Consider the following 11785-nt stretch of genomic DNA (forward strand, 5'->3'; position numbering starts at 1 on the left):
AAAATGTTCGAAGGCAACAGAGTCTCTCAAATTCTGACCAACAGTTTCACCAGAACATTGGAGGTATGTTCCTTCATCTATGAATCCGGCGGACGCTGCATCTCGCGGGTTGCTGCCATCGGAACTGTCCTCACATCCGCTCAAACGGGCTCTCCATGGCCAAAGGGTCAATCTGGCTTGGCACAAAGAATGTGACGGATCTGGACTCTCCTGTTCATGACACAAATACATTGTCCCTTTTAAGGTTACATGTTACTGCTTACCTGACACGACAGAGCTCTTCACAAAATACAGTTCCTTACACAAACTGGTCAAGGTACATGGATAGTTACGATTCTCCATAATTTGACACTCCATCCGAAGGTCGATTTTTTACATTTCTTTACAGAGAGGTCTTGTATTTCGCTTGATCTTCGATCGTTCAGTTTCCTCGCTCGGTTTGACGATTAATTTGGTGAGTCAAAATTTGTCCCATAAAACCAAACTCAAGAATTTGTCTCCATATTTATACCAAGGACTTCTTCGCGTTCGTGGGCGTTTATGTAACGCTAATATATCAAATGATCGGAAACACCCTGTGATTCTTCCCAAATCACATCCTTTGACAATCCTCATAATAAATCATTATCATGGTCTGTACTTACACGTGGGAACTTCACATTTACTGTGCTCTTGGAAGTTTGTAAGTTACGGTTGTTGAACCTGACACGACAGAGCTCTTCACAAAATACAGTTCCTTACACAAACTGGTCAAGGTACATGGATACTGCTTACGATTCAGCCATAATTTGACACATCCATACTCGAAGGTCATCGGCCCATTTACATTTCAGGAGTGGAGAGACGCGTTGTTTTCGTTGATCAGGATAGTTCAGACCTCTGAATTTTCGACAGAAATTAATTTGGTGAGTCAAAATTTGTCCCATAAAACCAAACTCAAGAATTTGTCTCCATATTTAGACCAAGGACTTCTTCGCGTTCGTGGGCCATGTTTATGTTCTGCTCTAACCCTTCTCGGACTCAATCTGTCCTTCTTCCCAAATCACATATTCTGTTTACCGGGGAAGAACATTACCTGGGGTACTAAAACAAAGAACTTATTCGCTAGGTCTCTAATGCGGCTCAAATTTGGATTAATGCGCAAGGTTGCTTTTAGCAGCCAGTCATAATTGCATGAATGCTTTAGATCCAATGTCAGCCTTCTGTAGAATGCACTTACCATCTGAAGTTTACAACTATTAGGTCTTTATACTTACTGGCTATTTCCATATTAAGACTTCCAAACTGAAAAGGGCACCTATAGGAAAGGCATTCCTTAGCATTTTCGTGTGTATGACTACCAAGGCTTGTCATCTTGAATTAGTATCCGATTTATCGACTGACTGTTTTTTAGCGTGTCTTACCCATTTTATTAGTAGACGTGGGTTATGCACTGACTTTTACTCGGACTGTGGCACAAATTTCGTTGTGGCCAATAATTACTTAAAAGAACTTCACGTTTTCCTCGAAAATTGTATGACAAGGTCGTGAGGTTCAGATTACCCAGCGAAATCTACGGGGAATTGGTTTTAACGCAGGCTGAAAAGAATACGTCAATACAAAAACATGAAAGCGGCACGTAAAATCGCGAAAAATCTCAAGTTACGGAGAACAGTTCACTATCACCTTTATGAGTACCCTTATTGGGGTCGTTATCTGAGCGTTCTTTCCGTATCATTTTCATGGACGCATTTTTGTTGAAATTGATGTTCTCACCCCGGCTCACTTTCTCATAGGAGATAACCTCTTGTCGCTTCCAGAACAGGCGTTCAAAGGAAATGTGAACCATTGCCGTTGGCAACTTGTACAAAATTTGTCTCAACATTTCTGGCGTCGCTGGAATTTAGAATATTTACACCACTTGCAACGCCGAAACAAATGGTTCCAGCCTACCAATAATCTCAAAATCAACGACATCGTAGTAATAATGAATGGAACACTCCACCCTACTGTTGGAAACTGGCTCGCATAACTTCCTTATCGCCAGGACGGGATGGGGTAGCTCGCGTAGCTACGGTTAGAACTGGTACAGATAGCCAACTGGTACGACCTGTATCCAAGTTGTGTCTACTTCCATTTCAAAATTGACCCTCACACGCATTTTCTTAGTATTAAGTTATGTTGTAGGATTGTGGCTAATCATCAATAATCAACAGATAGTTTTAAGTATTTTTTGTCGTAACCTTGGGATAATCTTTTCCTTAAATCTATCCATAATATCCTAAGAAATCCTACAGATTTCTTCCCGGGGCAGTATGTTTAGGAATTATTGTTAATTTAGTCTGGCAACATCGGCCAATCTCTCATACAGTAACTCACTCGTACATCCGTTAATTTTGTTCCATTCATTCAGAAAACGGTTCAGATCGATTTGAATTAACTTTGATATAAAGTACCTGGGCATCTGGAAAACCATTCGATACTTTTTATCTCGATGTTTCCCGGGATCGGATACAAACTCGAGATCAAATTTTTTTTTGACACAAATAAAAAAAAGTTTTTATTTTAAAATCGCATTTTAAATGAAGAAAGAAAGAAAAACAGAAACTGAAACAAATATTGCCACGAAATGGTCCCAACTCAGATGAAGTACTAAACCTGCAGCCGACACCCTACACCGACTGGAAAGGTACGATTTTTCTATCGCTTGAGCCGTTTTCTGTTCCTTAACAGTGTCCTTTTTGTATACAGGGTGGCTCATTTAGATCGGTCGATTATAGTAACAAGAAAAATTGCATCCATACATTTAAAAAAAAACTTTTACTCAGTTCGGGAATTAATCGCGGTCCTTTTGAAAAATACATACATTATTTCTATTTGGATATCGGCAGTGTAGAAGCAATAAATGTTACTGTGAAACACGGTACCTAGAATGAATAAAATGCATTGTATTTCATATTATTTAATAAAGTAAGTTTTATTTTTCAAAACGTCCGGGTTCGATTCCCGAGCTGAATAAAAGTTTTTTTTTAAATGTATGCAGTTTTCTTGTTACTAAAATCGATGACATAGTTCCTATGAACAGATCTTCGTATGTCTTATAGTTTCCGACTTTTTACTGACTGATCTGAATGAGCCACCATGTTTAAGCAGCGGCATGGGTGTCTGACCTGGGGGCGGGTCGTGCAGCGCGTCGTAATGCAGCATGGTGACCATTTCGGCCTTGAGCAGCTCCTCGGCGCGCTGCAGGTGCGTGAGCGGGGCGCCGCCGCGCGCGCGCACCACGCTCGCGTTCACGCCGCTCGGCCGCGCCAGCCCGCGCTGCCCCGCCACTGAACGCAGCGCTAGCGCCGCCAAACCTACACGTAAACAAGTCACTTAACTACGGTTCCCACTGAGCGAACCGGGCGGAGTGTTGCACCGGCTCCTCGAGTACGCTGCGGCAGCCGACCGGACGGCGCCGAGTCGGCAGCCGCGGAAGGCGACCGCGTCCCTTCGGATCTACTGGTTGCCTGCGACCAGTCGAATGGCACGCGATTGAGGCCGAACGAAGCCGATTTTTTGTCTAACTTTTTAAAAGGACTTTTCAAGCAGCCCTGTATACGGTATAATGGGTAGAGACCTTTAGAAGGTCGCGGGTGACTCACGCGTCTCCTCCCGGTCTCTCAGCAGGCGCGCGTCCGCATCGGCCTGGTCCTCGACGGCGGCGGCGGAGGGCGTGGGCTCGGCCGGCTCCGCGCCTTGCTCCGGCACCACTATCTCGTAGTCATTACGCGGCGTGGGCAGGGACTGCAGCGCGTTGCGGACTGACGACTTTAGCTGGAGAAATTGTTTTTTTTTTTATTATTAATTAACAGAAGACTAACAATTTTAGACCCACAAGACTAAAAAGTTTTTATGTCGAAAACGCTTTTTGCTGACTATACTTGCAATCCCATCTAAACTACATAAATATTGTCCGTAACAAGTTTCAACCATGAACCGTTCCAGTGTTACATAGAATCCATCCTAGCCGGACGGTGACGTCACGGTGGGGATTTCACTACCAAATTAAACGGTATTTTCGCCAGATTTACATAAGTAGGTATAGCAAATTTCAGCCCCATCGGATACTAAGAAGTGGTCGAAAATTGGTTAGCTTTTTTTTAGCCTTAACGGGCCGACAGGATAGTTGGCGCTAATAGAGTTCCGTTTGACAACTTTGTCATATGCTTCACGTTTGTGATTGGTTAGATAACTAAATGAGCCAATCGTAAGCAAGACTGTTACGTTAAAGCAATAATTTGACAAATACCTGTTTCTGTAACTGGTTGGCTTGCTGCGGCGTATCGCCCGTACTCAGTCTGTCTTCCGGGTTGATGCTCAATTTGTCTCGCAGGCCTGGCGTCTGAAGCAGATAATAAACGATTATCTTCGTGAACAACATAACCATAGACTAATTAATTATAAAGATTATTAGTAAAATAACATACATTAAGTCCTGAGGGTGTGGGCCCGCGGCCAGGGGTCGCAAAACTCCCTGGAGTTGATACTTCGCTGCGAGATGACCTAAAAAAACCACAAGAATTTATTTATTTATTACATGAAGAAACGATACTTGAGAGTACTTTTAAGACTAACATTACCTACGAAAAGTAGCAGAAAAAACATAGCGTAAAATATAGGCCACCATGAAGCCACCATGAATTTTAATAAACATAACTTGTCCAAGCAAATGTCGAGTTTTCTTATTGACATTTAATTAAAAAAAAATACGAGGATGATATAGTGGTTGAAAGACTAAGCAGCACCACAAACGAGTAAGAATATATAAAAAGCGGGACGAGGACCGACACAAACGAGCAAAATTACTTAAAAGCGTGACGAGAACCGCAACAAACGAGTGAAGTTACCTAAAAGGCGTGTCGAGTACCGCCACAAACGAGTAAGGTTACTTAAAGATGTCACGAGAACTGCCACAAACGAGTAAGACTACTTAAAGACGTGACGAGAACCGCCACAAACTCGTAAAGTTACCTGAAAGGCGTGGCGAGCACGGTGTTCGGCGTGGCGAGCGCCTGCTGCTGCGTCTGCGGCAGCGCGCCGGAGAAGTCGCTCTGGTGCAGCGGCGTGTTGAGGCCGCCCTTCAGAGGCGTGTCCACGTGCGTCAGCGCCATCACGTTCTGAGCCTCCATTAGAATCCTGAACGTAAGAGGAATACTTAAAAATATAACTGGACTAGCGATGGTTTTTTTTTTACTTTTTAAGTCAATCAAATCTAGCAACTTCTAAAATAACGATGCAACTTTTTGCAAGCGATTCATAAGTACGTGTCAGAATTCATCATATATTTTGTGTCCCTCGAAGTAAATTTCCCAAAAATTTGTGATTTCAACATTTCCAGTGACTTGTGAAGAAATAAGTTTTCACTTCAGCATCTCAAATCGGCAGGTTTTTAATATGTTCACACGAGACTAAAGTTCACGTTCATCACGTGTGTTTGTATCCTTTGTGGCGATCAAAATTCTAACCTAGAATCAAAATCATAGTCCAGATCCAAAATCAACACTTGCAGGAAATAATAGATATAGTTAAAAGGTTTAGTTCTAGTTTCTTAACTAAAGGACCCCATAGATCCGTGTCATATTATATTTTATATGTATTTTATTTATATTTCATATAAGAAATTACATTACATGCCAAATTCCAATTAAATAATAAAAAAACAATACAAAATGAAATGAAATAAAACTGTACAGTAACTAATCAAATAAATCTAAAACTAAACTACCCAAATAAAACAAAAATTAAATGAAATTAAATTAAAAAAGAAACCAAACAATGTCAAATAAAGAAAAATAATAAAAATAAAAATGATTATTTATTTATATGTATTTGAAAGAAAGGAAGAAAGATTTATTTGGTAATAAGATTGAAACACTAAAACTAACAATAAAAACTAAGTTACGTGGTGACATATATATTGTCGGTGAGATTGCCAATTCTGTTAAGTGTATTTTTTCATATATTGACTTTGACTCGTATGGCTTTTAAATTAAATTAATGCCAAAATCCATATATCAAAAAAGTGCACATAACGGAATTGGCAATCTCACCGACGAAATTTTGTTTTGTTAAAATGACTTCTGTCAGGTTTCTTGAGGCGCATTCTTCTTGGCAATGATGGTCTTTCCGAAAGCGCTGGTAGTTTAAAAAAGTGACATTTAAAAGATCCTCTTGCGGCCTACTTGCAGAATAAACCTTTTGTTTTAGTACCTGTCTTGTTGCTGCATCGGCGTGCGCAACGTTTGGGGCGCGGCGGGCGCCAGCGCATAGTCGGCCAGTAGCGCGTCCGTGGCGGCGCCCGCCTCGCCCGCCGACTCTCGCGCCGCCTCCGACGCGCGCCCCAGCTTCACCACCTGTTGCAGCTCCTGCCGACACCAGACATTTACTTTAGCCCAACACACGGACGATGAGTACGAGTCGGTAGCGCGACGGGCCTATTTATATGCCGTTATATGGACGACATCACACCGACGGCTTCCTGCGCGAGCGCCGCGCCCGTCGTCAGAAACAGCGCGCGGGCCAAGCGGCAACGGGCGGGTGTATCGCGCTGCCTTGACACGCGCCGCTTCTTGTCAAAAAATGCCGCGTGCAACATACACAGATTCAGATTCATTTCACAAGTAAATTTGGCGGTTTATATCGAAGTGCTGATACCGAAAATGTGGCCCGGTCGCCGATCCGACCCACTCTCTATGTGAATACAATGAACCGCGCGGCTCACGAGTGAGTATGAGTATTCTGTCTAACGGACGCGACCTATCATTTTGTCGCTTGGCGTATCTAAAAGGGCGCCAAAGGCATGACTCGCCCGGGGCGCCTAAATAGCCAAGGCCGGCCCTGAACTCCCCTTTCTGTCCTCATTTTTGCCGATACCGAAAATTATTTAAATACTAAAATCTCAACTGTATCTACACTCTTGTATGAAAGAGTAAAAATTAAAGTACTGAAAAAACACGTGAACAAAAAACAATACATATATCCCTTTCACAACAACTGTCTGTTAAAATATTCTCAAAGCTAACCAAATGTAATCAGCGCACATTAAAAAAGTTCTCCCTAGTCAAATTAGATGTTTTATTAACTCAGTAGTAATTTAAATATTCCTGGGCACTTTTAATGAGTGTATTTTTGCTGACCTGGTCGGTGACTTGTGGCTCGGGCAGCACCAGTTTGCTGCGCTTGCGCGCTGGCTGGTCGCCTTGCAGCATCGCTTGTGGCACATCATTTTCCTTCCGCTGCTTTAGCTTCTGCTTATCTTTGCGCCGGTCTCTCTGCAACAATACTTCTCTATTAGATAGGGTTATATGCAGCAGATTTTTAATAAAAGTTAAAATCCCCTGCTTGTTTTCTGGTGCACACAACACGGCTTGCGAGGTTTTTCTAAAGTAAAATTTACATATTGTATAAAGCATATAATATCCATAGTCCGGGGGGTCAGCTGCCCTTCCCTGCCCCCCTGGGTACGCCCATGTGCAGATGTATATAAAAAAGATTCATCAGCAAAATACAGATAAAAAGAAAGAAAACAATTAAAGATATAAAAATATAGATAGTATTTTTTTTTTTATTCGACTGAATGGCAGACGAGCAAGCGCTAGCAAGCGAGTATAATTTATATGTTACAAAACTGAAAAAAAAAAGTGGTATTGCTATGGGTCGGCCTAATTCAAATTTTAAAATGACTTTGAACCTCTTCTTTTTCCGAGTGCAACTCCCCATCCAGATGTTGCTGTCGGAGGCGGGAGAAATCGGGCGCCATGGGGTCCACGACCTCCGTTGAAGTGTCGAAGAAGCCAGCAGCCGGCCGCTTTTCGAACGGAATCTCGGAGTTGTAGTCGACGCCGCGCTTTTTCTTGCGCCTGTAGAATAGAATTGTGTAGAATCAATCAGCATTCAATAGAATGCAGAGGGTTGATGTGACTAAATGGCACAAATTATGCCATATTTACAAAAATACAAGAAAACCGCGCTGTGTGCTGTTTCAATAGAGCAAAGACCCTCCTCACGAAGCGCTGCTCTATTACATGACATGAAAACAAGCACGTAGTGCCCGCGCCAAGCCGTATACCCACGCAAAGCCCTTTTCCTTAGGAAAAAAATAAAAGCTTATAGTTTAGCTTGGCTTAATAGTAGATTACTGTAGAGGCCGGAAAGTAGAGGATTGCCGATAGGGATGCGAGGCCGGCAATCCCACGTTCCGGCCGAGGCTTGTATAGTGCTTTTCTCAAACATGACATGAAATAAAATAAAAAACAAGAAATTAAGCTGGCGGGACGCTAGTCTCATCGCCGTGTTGTGTGCGCGTGTCGCGCTGGCTGCTGGCGCAGCGGCTGCAGGTGGTGGTTCTGGCGGCGGTGCCGCAGAGCACGCGTTGAAATAAAAGACGGTCGCATTGCCGGCCAGCGGCCGGGAAATTTTTTTTCTCAAAAAAGTCCGTAAAAGTTGACATTATTCTTTACATATCAGAAGGTGAAGTGCATAGTTTATGGTCAGCGAAAAATTAAAAATTTAAAAAGATTGCAGGCGCGCTAGCTCGACAATAATGAATTAGCGCGCCTTCAATCAGTCACATTTTTTTTTAAGTTAAAAAAGGCCATGGAAATGTTGGCACAAGTTGTATACAGCCAAGTCTAATGGCCAGTATCAGATATTTTGTTGGAACTCTGGACTTTTTCTATTGGGTCTAAAATAGCTTGTGGTGTTTTTGGTGGAAAAATACACCTGCATATATTTTTAATGAAAAAAGGCGGGAAAGCATAAGAAAAATATTGGAATAAAATTAAATTTTATAATATATTTTGAGAAAAGGTTTATTCTATTTCAGAATTATTCACCATTTTTGAGAAAAGCTTTATATTAGTCTCGGCTGGAATAGCAATTGCTGGCTTCGTATTAGTTAAACGGACTCGCAAGCTCGTCCGTTTAATACTCATACTCAGCCAGCAATTGCCTACTTCCAGGCCACGACAATAATCTACTAATGAAATCTCTTTTCAGGCCGCTAGAGTGACCGCGCGCCGGCAGCCGAGCCGCAGCGCCTGCAGCGCGATACTTCCCGGCTTATTATTTACATTGTAGCACAACGTCAATATTTCATGTCGCGTTTGAGAAAAGTTTTACCTCATTGGAACTGCAATGCCCGCGGCACTGAGCTCGCGTCGCTTCTGCAGGGCGGCGAGCCGTCGGGCCTCCTCTAACTGTTTCTCGCGAGCCTTTCGTTTCGCCTTCTTGCCCTGAGTGTTAGCGAGACGCGCTCGGGCCTCCGAGAGCATTTCCAGTTCTAGAAAAATGTTTCTTATTACATTACAATGCAATAAATAAATACAATGGGTCTTTACTGAACACTAACACAAAGTAAGCTGTACAGAAAACACAGGTATACAGGGATTTTCCAAGGCAGCCTTATCGCTTCAGAGCAATCTTCCACAGGCAACCTTTATAATAGACAGTAGTAAGTTTTAGTGTTGATCAAGGAGGATATTTTTAGACTAGTGCTATTGTTATTGTTTTAGTATCATCGTAATTATTAGGATGTCATTAAATTCTTTTAGAATGTTTTTCTTTTAGAACGTTTTTAAATGCTCCTGTGTTAGTTTTTCTTTGGAATTTCTGATCCAAATTGTGGACACGCTTAGCACACTTGGTACACTTGGAAACTTTTCTTGACTACATACAAATAGTTGTACATACAATAGTGTAGGGTTAGTACCCCAATTCAACTTCCTGCTTTATGAAATCTTGACTTAAATCTCACCATCTTCGTCCATGTCCTTTGGGTCAGGTCTAGCTGGCTTTGTCTCAGGATTTGGGTCAATCTCACCGGGCTTCAGCTTGCGGGGGTCATCACCCATGTCTTCACCCTCTTCCTTCTTTTGAGCTTGATCCCTGTAATTAAGTATAAATTGTAAGTAATTGACGCTCGGTCCGTGGGGCCCTGGCGCAAGGGAACTCTTCAGCCAACTGGCAAAGAGACTGGTCGACACCACCGGAGACAAGAGGGCTGGCAGCTTCCTCGCTCAGCGTCTTGGCATCGTCATACAGCAAGGAAATGCTGCCAGCATTCTTGGAACCATGCCACAGGGGCATTTTTAGATTTATATTAGTTTTTAATTATTATTGTTAAGTTTTTATTGTTTAAATCATTTATTATAAATGTATTTAAGTAGATTGTTATTGGAATACTGGTTATTTTCTATTGATTAGTTGAATACTACAGTTAATAAATTTAGTAAATTGAAAACTACCAGTGCATAGAATAAAAAAGTGGAATAAACATATCAATCATTATTCAATATTGATTATTGACATTCATATTATTATTATTTATTATCCAGTGTTGTGTTACATTAAGTTATTTAAGAGAATTAATCTACAATTAAATTAGAGTTTACTGCTAACCTAGAGTTAAGTAGAATCAATCTGTATTAAAGTGTAAATGCTAAACCATGTTTAACTTTCTAATAAATAATTCTTTGATTATGGTGTATAATATGTTTTTCCCAGGATGAATGTAATTTGAACATAACATAAATTAAAACGTAAATGGTGTTTAAGTGAATTGCTATTGATTTTTACCCAACTGCCTGAAGGAGGGTAATGTTTTTGGAGCATACATATGTATGTGGGTATGTGTCCATTTCTATGGTCCTCGCTGCAACCTAAACGGCTGGACCGATTTTAACATATGGGGGATCATTGGATTTTTCATAGCTGACGGGGAGTGACATGGGCTATATAATATTTCAATATGGTGTCTGCAAAAAAAAATGGCAGAGGACGAATGAAAAAATATATTTTGTATTGTAATAAATATGGATATAAAATGAAGGCTAATTAGCCCATTCTAAAACTAAATATAAATTTAGTCATTTTAAAGTGGTATTTATTTTAGAAACAATATACTCGAAATACTTACAGTAAATATTCATATCTTTCTAAGCACTGTGCAGCAGTGCGGCCAATGATGGGAGCAATAGTTCTCCACTGTGTTGGCATCAGCTTGGCGAGGTGCAAGAGCTTCTCGTCCTCCTCCCGGGACCACTCGGTCTTCTTGATGCTGGGGTCCAGCCATTCGTACCAACGAGCCTTGCACTGTTTGGCGGATTTGCGATGCAGCAAAGAAGCGATACGAGACCACTGGTTTTTGCCATATTTCATTACAGCCGCTTTCAGGATTTCATCCTAAAAATAAATGAAAAGTGTTGTTAAGCTGCTTAAGTAGAAATGCAAGTGCTATTAAAGATAAATACTAAAATTAAACAAACCTCAGTGTTGCGCCAAACGCCGCCTTTTATCATTATTCGTGGCATGGTGACGAATTATTGATGAATTGACTGAAATAAAATCAACAAATAGTCTCTTCAATTATAATATCTTTTATAATTTATACTAGACTAATTCAGCACAATTAAAATCACAAAATTGTTAGTTTAATCGCACTGATCGCACACACGTTAGGAAACGTCAAATCAATTGACTTGACAATAAGTTGACAGATAAAGGAAGAACGGACGCCATATTTCAAATTTAAATCCAACCATGCACTGGAAATGGCCATACAAGTGTTAAGCCGTTTTTACATGGTACGAGAATTATCACGCAAGTTTTGTGACGTATGCTGACTGACTGCTTGTTAATGCATAGATAGTTTTATTTTATTCATACCATAGACAGAATAAAAATGTTGTCCTACACAAAAACAGTTTTTAGACTGGCGTCGTACTTATTATTATACTCTTTGCTGGCGTCCTTCATACATTAT

At 41.1% G+C, this 11785-nt stretch overlaps 1 protein-coding gene across 1 annotated transcript in view; it reads right to left on the reverse strand.

Annotated features, from left to right (window-relative positions):
- Cdc5 (cell division cycle protein 21) overlaps window positions 1–11611 on the reverse strand; it is a 23000-nt gene extending 11389 nt beyond the window's left edge. The window contains exons 1-12 of the mRNA XM_074086686.1: window positions 11289–11611; window positions 10940–11205; window positions 9779–9909; window positions 9145–9304; window positions 7715–7883; window positions 7161–7295; window positions 6235–6389; window positions 4996–5160; window positions 4452–4527; window positions 4274–4366; window positions 3627–3798; window positions 3150–3338 (exon numbers count right to left, since the gene is read on the reverse strand). Of these exons, the coding sequence (XP_073942787.1) occupies window positions 3150–3338; window positions 3627–3798; window positions 4274–4366; window positions 4452–4527; window positions 4996–5160; window positions 6235–6389; window positions 7161–7295; window positions 7715–7883; window positions 9145–9304; window positions 9779–9909; window positions 10940–11205; window positions 11289–11333 (1756 nt within the window). The 5' untranslated portion in view covers window positions 11334–11611. The remainder of the gene's footprint in view (window positions 1–3149; window positions 3339–3626; window positions 3799–4273; window positions 4367–4451; window positions 4528–4995; window positions 5161–6234; window positions 6390–7160; window positions 7296–7714; window positions 7884–9144; window positions 9305–9778; window positions 9910–10939; window positions 11206–11288) is intronic.
- Window positions 11612–11785: the final 174 nt, after the last annotated feature.

The sequence above is a fragment of the Choristoneura fumiferana genome, chromosome 4 (assembly GCF_025370935.1).
Source record: "Choristoneura fumiferana chromosome 4, NRCan_CFum_1, whole genome shotgun sequence".
In the NCBI taxonomy this organism is placed as follows: domain Eukaryota; kingdom Metazoa; phylum Arthropoda; class Insecta; order Lepidoptera; family Tortricidae; genus Choristoneura; species Choristoneura fumiferana.